This window comes from Colobus angolensis, unplaced genomic scaffold, assembly GCF_000951035.1.
Source record: "Colobus angolensis palliatus isolate OR3802 unplaced genomic scaffold, Cang.pa_1.0 Scaffold56, whole genome shotgun sequence".
In the NCBI taxonomy this organism is placed as follows: domain Eukaryota; kingdom Metazoa; phylum Chordata; class Mammalia; order Primates; family Cercopithecidae; genus Colobus; species Colobus angolensis.
The window spans coordinates 4148202-4165118 of NW_012119154.1; the positions used below are offsets into that span (position 1 = coordinate 4148202).

At 33.2% G+C, this 16917-nt stretch overlaps 1 protein-coding gene across 1 annotated transcript in view; it reads left to right on the forward strand.

The window, feature by feature from the left end:
• The window catches only part of STT3B (STT3B, subunit of the oligosaccharyltransferase complex (catalytic)), a 103707-nt gene that overhangs the window by 41944 nt on the left and 44846 nt on the right, over positions 1-16917 (forward strand). The window contains exons 2-3 of the mRNA XM_011961535.1: positions 516-624; positions 3917-4204. Coding sequence (XP_011816925.1) covers positions 516-624; positions 3917-4204 — 397 coding nt within the window. The remainder of the gene's footprint in view (positions 1-515; positions 625-3916; positions 4205-16917) is intronic.

Here is a 16917-nt window from a genome sequence, read left to right on the forward strand (position 1 = left end):
CTTTCATTTTGGGCTCTGGTCTCATTTGTCTCTTTCAGAAATTATAATTTCTTTTTCTATAAGGCCATATTCTTGTTTTATAGTGCTGTTATGGTTTATTCTCTTTATATTTTTAGTGCTACTATAGTTTAAAGCCAGCGTTTTTAGGGTTGCAGGATTTTGGGCAGTTATGGTGAGTGTACCGTTTCTTCCATTTTGATGTTATCTTCTGTTAACAGTTCTTAATCTTTTGAGATTTATGAACTTCTTTATAGCCCTCTACCACCTGGACCCCAAGCAATGGCTAAATGTTACTTGGAGCATTACTAGTTTTGTAGGTGTGGGTTTGAGGTTGGGGGGTGTTTTTATTTATATTAGAGGTATAAGCATGTTCTTTTGATAGCTTCAGATTATGTTATTCAAGTTTGATAAAAACACTCTGTAAGATGTATTTATGTGCCACAGAGTTTGATATAAAGAAGGAGCTGTTTCTATTAAGCAGTTTTATAACATTTCTTTTTTTCTATTTTCTCTAGGTTTAACTATAGATCAACACATCATCTTGCATCTCATGGGTTCTATGAATTTTTAAATTGGTTTGATGAAAGAGCATGGTATCCACTAGGAAGAATAGTAGGTGGTACTGTAAGTATCTTAGCAGTTCTTTATGTTAATTATAACATTTATTGTTATTTGAGTAAATCATTAATTACCAAGGTGGTAGGGATTCTTGGAAAGCTTTGTAGAGTTAACAAATTTTTCTGTGGCTTATTATCCAGTATTCAGCTTACTTAGGCTCTTAACACCTCCTCCCGTTAATCCCCAACCTGTTTTTGGGTTATCTCACACTAGCCACTCTTTGACAAGTGGTGGAGGCTGGGTGGGGATCTGCTATCACAACACATCTGAATGAAATTCAGGTTATTTGTGTATCTGCTCTTACAGCAATTTGGTTGAAAAAGGAATTTGGAAGGAGATAAAAACATAGAATACTCATGATAATTATATATCTAGAATAATCGGATAAGTAGAATTTTTCAGGCCCTGAATGTCTCCAAATTATTCCAGGTAATTGACTAAAGATTATAGTTCATGTAGACTTCTGATATCCAGAAAGATGACATAAAAGCGAATATTTTTAGGATTTGGGACATAAGGAGAATTTTGAAGGTGAAAGACAAGGCAACATTGTCTTGTATTGGAGAAATATATGTTTGATTTTTTAAAATCAATTTTGCCAGGCTTATTCATTTTATTAGGGTTTTTATTAACCCAAAGAAACTTCTGACTCTGTTGATTACTTTTAGTATATGTTTGTTTTGTATTTTTAAAATTTTAATTTATTTTCTTCTACTTTTGTGAGTTTATTTTCGTGTTCTTTTTCTGATTTCTTGAGATGGTTTACTCGTAATTTTCAACTTCATTATTAAGAGATGCATTTTAAGCCTAGAAACTACACACTAACCACTGTACTAGCTGCATTTCATAAGTTCTGATGTGTAGTGTTCTCATTATTTCAGTCAAAATGTATCTTAATTTTCATTGTAATTTCCCTGACTCATGGATTATTTAGAATTGTATTTAATTTCAAACATAAGGGGATTACCCAGTTATGTTTTTTGCTTTGTACTTCAAATATGTTGTGGTTAGAGAACACCTTCTATGTAATTTCAATCCTTTAAAATTACTGAGACTTGACTTGTGGCTTAGGATATATCCAGATTTTTATAAATGTTCCCTTTGTGTTTAGAAAGAACATGTTCTCCATGATAGTAAGGTGTTGTGTTTCTAGTCTGGGACATCTTCATATCCTTGTGGTAAATAGAGAGAAAGGCATAAAGAGATGAAGGCACAATAGCAGTTACCATGTTCTGCAGTGGAGTTGGAAAAGTATTAAATGAGTAGTACATATGGCAGATAGCTATTACCTGCAGTTCTTGTGGTGCTAATCTTATCATATACCTAAATTGTATTACATTTGATAACTATAGTTTTTCTTGTGTGGTTTATACCTTTATCTTAAATTAATCCTCAGTGGAAGCCTATTTTCTCTGAGAGTCCTGAGGTCCTGAGATTTGGAATAATCCCTGTAATAATCTTTCTCATTTGCCTTTGCTGGAGAATTTTAGGGGTTTCACTGGTTTGGGGACAGTTTTACTTAGTTTGAGGTTTCTTATACTTACTTAAGGTTATTAGAAATCTAGAGCCCACATTCACACATTTGAATGAGTTCCATATTCTTCTTTAGGACTTTGTTTCTGCTCTGAGCATTGGAAGGCAAGCAGAGTTCCTTGATGGATGAATAGAATTTGTCTAGTTTCATAAGCTGGTCCTGACTTTTTGCTGGTAATTAGGTCTTCACTTTGATCCCTGTGTTGGGTGGAACCCCCCCCCCCATTTTTATTCCTTAAGGCCTGTATCAGGCCTGGTAATGTTTGGCTTTTTTCTTCTCTCCTGTGAGCTCCCATGACATCAGTACCTACTTTGAATTTTGTCTTCATTTTTGGCATCTGGAGAATTCCCTATCTTGAGCTTGATTATGCTTTTTTTGTTGTTGGGGTTTTATTTGTTGGTTTATTTTTGGTTCTTTCATTTAGTACTTCCATGAATCTTGGCTGTTTTTGTGTGTGTCAGTTCAGTCTACCGTATTATATGGATATATTGACTTACCTTGAAAAGTATTTTTAAATTCACTTCCTTCTTTTCCCCCTCATATTGCTGACAGAATCACACACTGCTACCTAGTATTGAATCTGAAGAGGAACAAAATTTTTATGTGTTGAGAATGTGGATGAATTATCATACTTTTTTTCTCTCCCTCCCCCTTTCTCCTTCCATGCATGCAGTAGGTATTGAACATCCACTTTGTGCCAGTTATTTTTCTGGATGCTGGAGAAAAATTTCCTGCTATTCTGGAGCTTATATTCTTGTGAGCATAGGCAGTTAGACAGTAAATAAGTAAAATAAATAGTACGTCAAATGATTGTCAGTGTTATGAAAAAAAGCAAGAGAGTTAAAGATGGGAGTGTGGGGGAGAGAGGTTGCAGTTACAAATTGTATAGCAGGGAAAGGAAATTTATAACCTTTGTAGTTTCTGTTGTGGAGTAAAAAAAGAGTCTTTTAGAACTTACCTAAGGAAGCAGATGTAAATGCATGTTTTAATCACCGAATAATAACTCAGGAAGAATGTCCTGTTTACTGTTCTTGAATCCTTTTAATGTTTAATGTTTCTCTTTTAGAATGAGGGTGAGTATAACTGTTAACTGGCCTCTTCTAGTTTATTATTTCCCTTGTATCCCTAAGTATTTATGTGGTATAAAAAAATTTTTCAGGAGTCCCAAAACATTATCTCTGAATTCACCAACTGACTATTCCCTCTTTTCCTAGCTAGAGTTGCTTACTTTCCAAATCTAGGCCTTGAAAGGAAGGGACTTTTTTAATAAATATGACTTAAATAGTTTTGTGTGTAATTTTTCTTTATCTTATCTTTCTTTTCTCATTTTCTTATGTACACACAAGTATGGGCAAAATTGGAGTATGTTAGAACCCCAAATTCAAGGATAAGCTAGACTAAGACCCTGTTTTGATTAAAAAAAAAAAAAGTTAGTAGGATCAGTAAGAAAGTTACCTACAGTTAACATTGTTAAACATTTCCAATTTTAATCATTCCATTGTTAAGCATTTTCAATTTTAATCATTCTTGTTTCATATTCTTTCTGATCTTTTTATGTATTTCCTCCATATATGAGCTAGTTCTTTATATGCAACACACAATGGTGTGGGTTTTTTTTTGTAGTTTATAAAGAAGGCAAATTGTTTTGAGATGTTGCTTTCAAACTTACGGTAAACAAAGTGTAATAATAAAGAAGAGTACATATATTAATATTTTTGTGTCTCATTTTATATGTAATTAAATTTTCCATTTTTTTCTTCCTAGGTTTACCCAGGGTTGATGATAACAGCTGGCCTTATTCATTGGATTTTAAATACATTGAACATAACAGTTCACATAAGAGATGTATGTGTGTTCCTTGCCCCAACTTTTAGCGGCCTTACATCTATATCTACTTTCTTGCTTACCAGAGAACTTTGGAACCAAGGAGCAGGACTTTTAGCTGCTTGTTTTATTGCTATTGTACCAGGCTACATATCTCGGTCAGTAGCTGGATCCTTTGATAATGAAGGCATTGCTATTTTTGCACTTCAGTTCACATACTACTTGTGGGTAAGTAACACTTTAATGTTTTGCTACCATTAATACTCGTGACCTTTCTCATGAAACACTTTGGACGCAAATTTGTCTTTTACAAATTATATAGTTGCGTACAGAGATCTGTATTACTGTTCATAATTTAATAATGGATAACATTTTAAAATATGTCAGGCGTCTCTCAAGTTAGGTGTAACTAGATTAATATATAGATAAATCGTGGTTTTTCACAAAAGTCCTGTTATGGCTAATTTACCAGTGATGATAATATCCTTTTTAAATAAGTCAGAACTCCAAAAGAAGGGCTATCATAAAACAATCTGTTGATATTTTTGTTTCTTTGTTTTGGGGAGATAGGTAAGAAATAGTTACCCAGGAAAGTTGAAGCATTTTTTGATGGGTTAGAATTTTAAATTGTTTCTGAAACCAGCATTATTTATTTTGCTGCTACTAGGCTATTTAAACTTAATTATTTTTTCCCCTACGTATGAAATATGATGCTACTTAATCTTGGGTTCAATTTACAGCTTGCATTTATTTACGTATTTATTATTTTAGCTTTAGCTCATAATTTTCCAGTGATAGAAATTACCAAAACTTGTGTGTGTCAGTACGTTTTTGTATATTTCATTAAGTATATTTTTAGGTAGCTAGGTGAATGACAGCATAAATTTTCTCTTTAATAATTATTTTACATTGTTTAAAACTACTTGGCTAATGAGTATTTTTGCTCTAGCGTGGAATTCCAGAGGAGAATGTTTCTATGTGATCTGTATAGAGAGTGTCTTAATCTTGAGTTTAAAAGAGAAGAAAAATACCCATAGAAATGAAGATGATACCAAGCAGTAGGATGTTGCCAGTGCTGCTGTACTTTTCAAAGTGTTTTTAAAAACTCTGTTTATTGTGTGCAGCTGAGAAAAAAAACAAACAAAAAAAACTTAAAATCTAGAACCTCTGTTGAATGCCTTTTAATAAATTATATAATATTTTAAATTATAAAAATAATACATATGTGCCTTGATCCTGATAATATCATGCTTAGTAGAAAAATAAGTTGTGATAAAATATGTGCAGTATGAGAAATCTTTGATGTAAGTTTTTAAGCAGTACAAACCATACTGTTTGTTAATAGCAGTTTATAATGAAAGTATAAAAATGTGATAGGTAAGTTGCATGTACACCAGCTTTGTGATAATGGGTTTTCCTGAGGGTGAGTGGGTGATACTGAGATGGCTAGTATTAAGGGAGCTTCAACTATGTCAGCTAAATAAATTTTAAATCAAATATTCTGAAGCAAATGTATTATTTTTGAATTTGAAAGTCTGAATAGCTAGGTTTGTAACTATTTTAATATTCTCTACACTTGTGTATTTTTCAAATACTTTATAATAAATTTAAAAAATAAAATATTCTATTTTGTGGACATTTAGACAGCAGAAAAATATAAGGAAAAAATCACCCAGAGTTAACTACCATTTGCATTTTTGAATTTTGAGCACATTACATTCATAAATAAGTCCCAGTTGGTCATGATATATAATCTTTTTCATATGCTGCTGAATTTGGTTTGCTAGTATTTTCCTAAGGATTTATCCATCAGTGTTCATAAGGTGATACTGGTTTATAATATGCTTTACTTGCAGTGTCTGTCTGGCTTTTGGATCAGGGTAATGCTGGCATCATAGAATGAGTTAGGAAGTGATCCCTTCTCTTCAGTTTTTGGAAAAGATTGAGGATTAGTGTTGGTTCAGTTCTTTAAATGTTTTAGTAGAATTCACCAGTGAAGCCATCAGGACCAGGACTTCTCTTTGTTGGGAGATTTCTGATTGAGTTTCCTTGCAAGTTGTAAGTGTCTGCAGATTCTCTATTTCATCATGATTTAGTCTTGGTAGGTTTTTGTGTTTCTATTAATAGGAATGTGTTGATGTAAGCTATTCAATTTGTTGGCATACAAGACTTCATAATACTCCCTTAAAATCCTTCTTGTCTCCTATGGAATCAGTAGTAATGTCCCACTTTCTGATCTTAGTGATTTGAGTCTTCTCTCTTTTTTTCTTAATCTAGCCAAAGATATGTCAATTGTGTTGATCTTTTTAAAGAACCAACTTCTGGTTTCATTGATTTTTTTTTTTTTTTTTTTGTTTTTTTTTTTTTTTTTCTGTGTTCTTTTTTCTCATTTAGTGTATATTGCTGCTGAAGTGAGCACTCTATTTTGTCTCTGTTACAGTCTGTATTATTTATTCAATTTTGTCTTTCTGGAAGCTTTGGGTTTAGTTTATTCTTCCTCTTTTTCTTTTTTTTTTTTTCTTGCTCTTGTCTCCCAGGCTGGAGTGCAGTGGCGCAATTTTGGCTCAGTGCAACCTCCTCCTCCTGGGTTCAAGCGATTCTCTGCCTCAGCCTCCTGAGTAGCTGGGATTACAGGCGCCCGCCACTACGCCTGGCTAATTTTTGTATTTTTAGTAGAGATGGGGTTTCACCATGTTGGTCAGGCTGGTCTTGAACTCCTGAACTCATGATCCACCTGCCGTGGCCCCCCAAAGTGCTGGGTTTACAGGCGTGAGCCACCATGCCCGGCCCTAGTTTGTTCTTTTTCTAGTTCACAACTTAGTTTGTGAAGTCAGGTTTTTGATTTGAGATTTTTTTTTGTTTTTGAATGTAGGCATTTTTGCTATAAAATTTTCCCTTAGTACTACTTTCACAGGTTCTCAGAGGTTCTGATACATTGTGGTTTTGTTTTCATTCAGTATTCTCTCATTTTGATTTTTGATCTGTTGGTAAGTATCTTGTTTAATTTCCACAAATTTATTTCCCAGTTTTCCTTGTTACTGATTTCTGACTTTATCCTGTTGTAGTTGGAGAAGATACTTTGTATGGTATCTATCTTTTTAAATCTATTGAAACTTAATTTTCATCTTTAATTTGTGGCCCAGCGTATTGTCTATCTTGGAAAATGTCCCATGTGTACTTGAGAAGAATTGCATATGCTGTCGTTGTTCAATAAAGTGTTTTGCGTCTGTCTTTTAGAGCTAGTTGGTTTGTTGTGTTAAGTTCTGTATTATCTCCTTTCTGGTGGTTTTATCCATTATTGGGAATAGAGTATTGATGTCACCAGCTATTGTTGTTGAACTGTTTATTTCTTCAATTCTGTCAAGTTTTTTCTTCCTATATTTTGATGGTCTGTTATTAGATACATAAATGTTTGTAATTGCTATACCTTCTTGCTGTATTGAACTGCTTTATTGCTGTATATATTTTGGGTTCTTTCTCTTTTGTAACCTTTTTTTAAACAAAAAAAATTCTAAGTCTGTTTTTTCTTGTCTAATTTTGTAGAGATGAGGTTTCACCATGTTGCCCAGGCTGGTCTCAAACTCCTGGGCTCAAGCAATCCTCCCTCCTCACTTCCCAAAGTGTTGGAATTACAGGTGTGAGCCACCACACCCTGCCGTTTTTTGTTTTGTTTTGAATTTTGTAGAGTTAAAGTCTTATCTTTTCTCTCTTTTGGTTACTATTTGCATGAAATAACTTTCTGTCTTTTCAGTCTCTTTGTCTTTGGATTTAAAGTGCATCTCTTACATAACAGCATGTGGTTGGATCATGTGTTTATTCTTTCTGACAATCTCTGTTTTTGGAGAGTTTAACACACATTGGAAGTAATTACTTATAAAGAGGGACTGATTTCTGTGGTTGTGCTGTTTTCTATATGCCTTATAGCTTTTTTTATCCCTCATTTCTCCATTAATCTACTTTTGTGTTTAGTGGATTCTTTTGGTAGTGAATCATTTGAATCCCTTTTGAGCATATTTGTGGATTGCCTTTTCACTCTGTGGATAGTGTCCTTTGCATGAATTTTAAATTTTTATGAAGTCTAATTAATTTTTGTTCTTGTTGCTTGTGCTTTTAGTGTTATATTTAAGGAAACTGTTGGCCTAAGTGAAGGACATGAAGACTTACACCTCTGTTTCCTTCTAAAGATTTTATATGTCAAGTTCCTCCACTTAGGTCTTTGATCCATTTCGGGTTAATTTTTGTATATGGTGTGAGAGAGGAGTTCCAACTTCATTCTTTTGCATGTGGATATCCACTTATCTTAGCACTGTTAAAAAAAATATACTCTTGTTGAATGGTTTTAGCACTTCTGTCAGAAATCAATTGATTATAAATGTATGGTTTTTTTTCTGGACTCTCAATTCTATTCCATTCCCTTGCCATCAGTATGTTGTGTCTTTATGCCACTACTGCACAGTTTTGGTTACTGTAGCTTTGTAATGAGTTTTGAAATCCAAAAGCATAAGTCCTTCAACTTTGTTCTTTTTCAAGATTGCTTTGGTTATATGGGGTCCCTTGCATTTTCATAAGTTTTAGGATTAGCTTGTTCATTACAGCTTTTCTTTTTTTTAAGTGGCATGATATTGTTTTATTAATTCAACAGAAATTTTTGTAGAATACAATATGAAGCAGGTGCTGTTTTATGTGTTGGTTATACAAGGTTATATGAAGTTGATAATCTAGTAGAAGAAATTATAGATATCATTGCTTTGAAGGATCATATTAACAGAAGGATGGAATGATAAAACATTCTCACCCAGAAACTGGGAGATTATCTAGTGAGTTTTTCTTTTGTTTTCTTTTAAAAACAATACATTTAAATAAATTAGGTTTACGGTGGAAATAGCTTCAGTATTTGAAAATAAGAATACTTGTGTTTGAGTTCTGGCATAAAATACTCTCTGACTCTTGACAAATTGACACTTTTGAATCTCATTCAGTTTTCTCCTAAGATAGAGAAAATGTTTTGGCTACAGAATTATAATAGATAATGACATTTATTTAAAATTTCATTATTACTAATTGAAAGTGGAAGTAATTACAGTTCTAACTATTCTGAAAAGCTGTTTGTAACCCAAATGAAGTTATAAAAAGGTGAAAACATTTTTGTAATCTCTAATATATAAATGTCAAGTTGTTTAATTCCTCACCCAGTGTTTTTATTTTTAAACCAACTCTTTTACAAGGTATATGTTTTTAAAATTTAGAAGATAAGTAATTTGTCATAGCATTATTATTTGTTGATGCCCTATTACAGTTACAAGCTGGTGTTGACAGACATTTTAGGATACACTTTTGGATTTGTGTTCTGCAGAGATTAAAACATTTTCATCATGATTGAGTAATTAAGAGTAAAGTCTATAGCATAATTGCCAGGGTTTGGTTTTCTCTTGGTTTGATTTCCGGCTCTGTCACTGGAGGTTGTTTAAATCCCCACCCTGTGCCTGTTAAATCAACTATAATATGGAAGTAATAATTGTACCTTCCTCATATAACTTAAAAGTTAATACATGTAAAGGTATAGAATATTGTGAGAACATAGTGAGAGGTTAGTACATGTTTGTTACTATTATTTACAAGCACCAGAATACATGATTCAGAAAACTAACACAGATAAAGTAGTACAAGGAGCAGTGTTTATCATATTGCCTCTTAGAGGTTTTGTTTTGTTTCTTTAAGGTTCCCTCCTGTACCTTTTGTAGTGAGTCTTCTCCCTACCCCATTTCTGGCAACCACTGGTCTGATTTCTGTCTGTCTGTATAGCTGTAGGAGTTTCTTTTCTAGAATGCCGTATAATACAGACAGTAGGCGTGACCCTGTATATCCATCTTCTTTCACTTAGCATATTTTTGAGAGTGTCAACCATGTTGTTGATGTTTTAGTAGTTTGTTACTTTTTATTGCTGAATAGTACTCCATTATATGAATGTACTACAATTTGTTTTCCAGTTTTTGGCAATGATGAATTAAGTGGCTGTGAAATGTTTGCATATGGGTCTTTGGACATATATTATTATTTCTCTCAGGTAAATGCATAGGCACAGATTGGTGGTTTGTGTGGTAAGTATATGTTTAACTTTATAAAAAGCTGCTAAGCATTTTGCCAAAGTTGCTGTATTCATTTTGCATTCCCTCCACAAATACATGAGAGTAATATTTACTACTCCATCACGTGGCATTTTTAAATTTTACCCATTCTTGTAGGTAGGTAGTAGTATCTTATGGCTTTTGTTTGCTTCCCCCCAATGACTGATGAGCATCTTTTCACGTGCTTATTTGCCATCCCTGTTCTTTGATGAAATGTCTGTTCATATCTTGCCCATGTTTTGGTTGAGTTGTTTTCTTACTCTTGAGGTGTGAGAGTTCTTTATATATTTTGGAAATAAATACTTTATCAGATGTGTGCCCTACAAACATTTTCTCTAGTCTCTGAGAGCAGAAAATTTTGATTTTTACGGAATTTATCAGTTTTGTTTTTTTTTAAATATATCTTGTTCTTGGTGTCTTATCTAAGAGATCTTTGTCTACCCTAAAATCACAAAGATTTTCTCAGGTGTTTACTTCTAGGAATTAAATAGATTTAGGTTTAACACTCATGACTGTCATCTATTTCATGTTGATTATGGTCTGGTGCAATATAAGTGTTGTTGGATTTGAATGTTCTGTTTTTCCAACATCATGTGTTGAAAAGACTGTTCTTTCTCCACTGAATTATCTGCTTTGGTAACCTTGTCAAAGTCAATTGAATATATACATATGGGTCTGTTTTGGAACTCTTCTGTTTATCTGTGTCTGTCTTTGTAACAATACCTTATGTTGTTTTCATTAGTTTCTAGAAACTTTTGAAATCAGGTAGCATGAGTAATCTAATGTTGTTTTCTCTTTTTCAGAATTATTTTGGCTTTTCTTAGCTGTTTGCATCATGTAAATTTTAGAATCACATTATTAACTTATTTAATGAAAAAGCCTTCTGGGATGTTGATTGGAAGTACATTGAATGTATAAGTCAGTTTGGAGTAGAATTGTTATCTTAATATGTAGCCTTCTGTGAATCTGTGAATATAGTATTTCTTTCCATTTATTTAGATCTTCTTCATTTTTGTTTTGATTTTTCTGAATGATCAGGTTAGTGACTTGATCTATTTTAAGCACCTAAAGCTATAATTTTTCCTCTAAGTACTACTTTAGCTGTACCCCATACATTTTTTTATTGAAAAATAATTTGCGTATTATACAATTTATCCTCTTAGAGAATGGAATTCAGTGATTTTTAGTGTATTAACCGAGTTGTACCATCATTACCACTGCTTTTAGTATATTAACCAAGTTGTACCACCATTACCACTATCCAGTTGCAGAACATTTTTAACACTCCAAAAAGAAAGCCCGTGCCCGTGATAGTCACTTTGCATTTTCACATCCCCCAAGCCCTTAGCAACCAACCGGTAATCTGCTTTCTGCCTCTCTGATTTGCCTATCCTGGAATTCCATATAAAAGGAATTATATAATATGTTGCCTTTTAGATTTTTTTTTTTTTTTAATTTTCAAAGATAGATGGGGTCTCATTATATTGCTCAGGCTGGTCTTAAACTCCTGGCCTCAAGCTACCCTCCCACCTCTGCCTCACAAAGTGTAAGTGACCTTCTGTTTTACATCTGGCTTCTTTCACTTACAATAGTATTTTCAAGGTTTGTCTGCGTTGAAGTATTTACAAATACTTTATTTCTTTTTGTGGCTGAATAATATTCCATTGTATGGTTATCACATTGTATTTCTCCATTTTTCAGTTGACTAAACGTTTGGGTTCTTTCTAATTTCTGTCTGTGAGGAATAATGCTGCTGTGAACATCTGTGTACATTTTTATTACATTTTAAGCAAATGTATAAACATCTGTATACAAATTACTGTAAGAATTGCACAGAGTTTTTATGCTCTATTTTAATTTTCTAGCTCAGATTTTTCTAATTTCCCATGTGACTGACAGTGTCACCAAGGATGCTGAACTTCTATCCTACTCCAGATCTTTCTCATGACTACTTGGGCTTATGAAAAGAGCTTGTGAGTGTAAATTCCTCTTATGTCTTGTTTCCTTAGCTGTTTTAACACTTGTTTATTTGCCTTGTGACTTTAGTTCTCTGATAAGCCTAAGAAAACTTACTATTTTGTAGATCATCTAGAATTTCTCCCTTATTGTTGAGGTGAAAATAACATTCTCTTGCAGCTTTTCACATCCCAAGCACAAGTGGAATTCAGTGCATCTCCTAATACTGTGAAGCAAAACACAAGACGGCCCATGTTTGTAGGCCTAGAGCAGTACTTTCCAATAGAACTTTCTATAATGATAGAAGTGTTTTATATCTACTCTGTTTAATAAGATAGTCACTGGCCACATGTATATGGACTTTTTTTTTGTGCAGGTACTAGGTGCTTCACTGTAATATAGGTAATAGAACTGAGTTTTACCCTTAAAATATTTGTCTAAAATATTTATTTCTTTTAAATCAATTAGGAAATGTTAACTTATTCTAGAAACAGAGGACCTCATAATTTGTGAGAATTATGTAAAGTTAATTCCGTAAGCCTAATCCATTACAAAAATATCTCTTTAGACTAGTCATCTGGATTCACTAAATTTCTGCTAGATTTGCTCAGTATAGAGTAAGAAAGCCGTTTGTAAATTCTGTTGGAATACAGTTTTTGTGCCATGTTTGGGCTACCGCTAGATTTTTGCCTTTTATTCCAATTTACATTTTTCCAGTATTGTTTTCTAAAAATTTTATAGTGTTGCACTTTACATTCATGTCTGAGATTCATTTTGAGTTATTTTCATGAAAAGGATAAGATCTGTGTCTAGATTGATTTTTTTTTTTTTTTTGTATGTGGGTGTCCAGCTGTTACAGCATCATTTGTTAAAAAGATTAATCTTTATGTATTGCCTTTTGTCAAAGGTCAGTTTATATTTATGGGGCTGTATTTCTGTGCTGTGTTCTGTTCTGCTGATCTGTTCTTTTCCCACGCTGTCTTGATTCCTATAGTTGTATAGTAAGTCTTGAAGTCAGGTGTAGTAGCAGTCTTATTTCAGTATCATGTTGGCTAGTCTCAGTCTTTTGCCTTTCCATATAAACATTCAAATTGATTTGTTGATGTCCACAAAGTCACTTGCTGAGATTTTGATTGTGATCACATTGAACTTACAGATCAAGATGAGAAGGTTTGTTATCTTAACAACATTGTCCTCCAGTATTGTGTATAATCATTTATTGGTTCCAGTAATTTTCTTTCTGATTCTTTGGGGTCTTTTACATAGACAATCAAGTCATGCATGAAAAAAGTCAACTTCATTTCTTCCTTCTCAGTTTGTGTACTTCTTATTTTCTTTTCTTGTCTTACTGCATTTGCTAGGACTTCCATTACAATGTGAATAGAAATGGTGAGAGAGGACAACTTTATCTTGTCCTCATCTCAGGGGGAAAACATAATTACTAATTTATTTCCGGGCTCTGTTCTGTTCCATTGATCTGCATGTCTATACCTACCTCATACACATAGATCTAGAAGTCTGTACTGACCCGATTACTGTAACTTCATTGTACATTTTAAAATTGGGAAGTATTGTAGATTTTTATGTATTGATCACATATTCTGTGACCTTGCTAAACTTGCATGTTAAAATTTACTTTTTAGATTCCTTAGGATTTTCTACATACAAGATCATGTTATCTTTAGAGACAGAGGGTCTTTGCTACTTTTTTCCTGAACCGTATACCTTTCATTTTTTTCCTTGCCTGGTTGTATTGACTGGAACCTCTAATGTCATGTTGGACAGGGTAGTTTTTCCTGCCCTGTTTCCTGAAATAATAATCATAGGATTGGTATTACTTCTTCCTTAATTGTTTGGCAGTATTTACCATTGAAGCCATGTGGACCAGGGAAGATTTTTAATATGAATTCAACTTTTTAATGGCATAGTTTTGTTCTGATGTTCTATTTTTTCATGAGTAATTTGATAATACTTATCTTTTTATTTTATTTAAATGACCTAATTTGTAGGCAGAAATTGTTCATAATATTTCTTTGTAAGTCTTTGGATTTCTGTACAGTCTGTAGTGATGTCACCTTCCTTATTCCTGGTACTGATAATTTGTGTCTTCTCTCCCTTCTTGATTAGTCTAGATAAAGCTTATCCAACTTTTGGTTTCACTGGTTTTTTTTTTTTTCCTTTACGTTTTCAATTGCATTGATTTCTTGGTCTTCTTTATTTCCTTCTAATTTGCATTTGGTTTACTCTTTTCTAGCTTTTTGAAGTTGAAGCTTAAGTTATTTTCTCCATTTCTACTTTTCTAATATAACTATTTAAAATTATACTGTATTTACTTCTTTAACTGTATTCTCTGTATTTTAATATGTGGTGTTTTCATTGTCATATAGTTGAATATTCTTTGAATTCATAGTTTCTTTGACTCATGGGTTTTTTTCTAAGCATGGTGTTTAATTTCCAAATATTTGGGATTTTCTTAGCATACTTTTTTTTGTTGATTTCTAATTCTGTTGTTGAAGACCATACTTTGCATAATTTGCCTTTTTAAGTATATTGAGACTTGTTTTATGGTCTAGCACAGAAGTCTGTGAAGTATGGCCCATATGTAGGTTATCTGCTTTAGTAAATAAAATTTTACTGGAACACAGCCCTGGCCATTCATAAACATACGGCCTTTGGCTTCCTTTACACCAGAATGACAGAATTGCATAGTTGTGACAGATCTGGCTCCTAAGTGTAAATATTCACCATCTTGACTGTTCAAAACAAGATTGCTGTATCCTGGTCAAGCATGTTCTCCATCCTGGACAGTAATCCACATGTGCTTGAAAAGAACATGTATTCTGGTGTTTGGAGGTTACATATTGTAAATTAATGGTCAGGTCAAATTGGTTGATATTGTACAAATCTTCAATATGCTCATTGTTTTTCTTTCAAGTTCTGTCTTCAACAATATGGTTGGAGATTTCTGCCTCTCAGATAACAGTTGGAGATAACTGCCTCTCAGAAACAGTTTCTTCTTTTAGTTCTGTTAGTTCCTGCTTTATGTATTTTAAGGATTTGTTTTAGGTCCCTGTACACTTAAAATTTTTACATTTTCCTGGTATATTGACCCTTTTGTTATAGCGAAGTAGTTCTCTTTGTCTCTAGGAATGTTGTCTTAAAATCTGCTTGCTTTGATTGATTTGGTAGGATTCCTGTTTCTATGGCTTATCTTTTTCTGTCCTTTAAAATCAAAGTATTTGTATCTCTGGATTTTAAAAGTTTCATTGACTGCCTATGGTTAGATCTTGCTTTTTTATCCAGACTGACCATCTCTGCCTTTTTATTGGAGGTTTTAGTCTATTTACATTTAATGCAGGTTTTAAATATTATTTGATTTGCTCCTGCCATTTACTGTCTTCTTTTGTGTTGAAATGCATTTTTCAGTATACCATTTTAATTCCCCTAATTGTTTAGCTGTTATTGCTATTTATGTATAGCGCTTGATACAGAGAACGAATTATGCATCTTAATATTACAATCTACTTCTACTTAACATAATTCTGGTAAAATATAGCACCTTTGCTCCAACACAGCTTTATTTTTTTTCTCCTCTCCTCTGTGCTGTGATTGTCGTGTGTATTATGTCTATGTATGTTATCTACCTAACAACACTGATTATATTTATATTCATATAATTTACACTTATTAAGAAAACAATCGAGAGAGTCTTCTATATACTCCATATTTACCATTTCCAGTATTCTTTATTCTGTCCCGTGATCTGAGTTTCCATTTGTTATAATTTCCTTTTAGTCTGAAGTATTTTCTTTAATATTTTTTCTAGAGCAAATCTGCTGTAATGGAATTTTTCAATTTTGCCTTCGTTTGTCCCCCAGTTTTTTTGAACTAGGGTAAAATTGACATGACATAAAATGAAGGTTTTAATCAGTAAGTATATACTTTATTGGCATTAAGTACATTAATTATGCAACTGTCACCACCATCCATCTCCAGAGCTCTTTATTTTGCAAAAATGAAACTCTATACACATTAAACAATATCTCCCCTTTCTACCTTCCTCTCAGCCCCTGGCACCACCATTCAAATTTCTGTCTGTATGATTTTGACTAAATACTTCACATAGGTGGGATTATATAGTATTTGTCTTTTTGTGACTGGCTTGTTTCACTTAGCATAATGTCTTCAAGGTTTGTCCATGTTGTAGCATGTCAGGATTTTCTTCCTTTTTAAGGTGGAATAATATTCCATTGTATGTATATACCATATTTTGCTTATTGATTCATCTGCAGATGGACACTTTTATAGTTTAGCTACTTTGAGAGTGGTTATACAAATCTCTTTCCAAGACTTTGCTTTTAATTATTTTGAGTATATACCTTGTAGTGGAATTGTTGGATCATATGTCAATTCTATTTCTAAATTTTGAGGGAATGCCAAACTGTTTTTCACAACAGCAGTATCAATTTACATTCCTACCAACACTGCACAAAGGTTTAATTTTTCCCAGTTCTTGCCAACACATGTTATTTTCTGGTTCTTTTGATAGTAGCCATCCTAATGGGTGTGAGGTGGCATCTTGGAGTTTTATTTGTAGTTCCCTAATGAGCAGTAATGTTGAGCCTATTTTCATGTGCTTATTGCCCATTTGTAAAAGCCTACACCTTCTCCAGGGTATTCACAGTGACTTTCTAATTTCCCGTCATATATTTCTTCATATATGTGGTTGATTTTGGATGTCATAGTCTTCAGTATTTGGTTTCCAAAGTGGGGAAAAGCAGAAAAATGGAGGGGAAAGAAGTGCCAGCCCTTTAAATCCCCTGTCAGTCACTTCAGCCAGGAGGAGGGGCTTGCAACAAT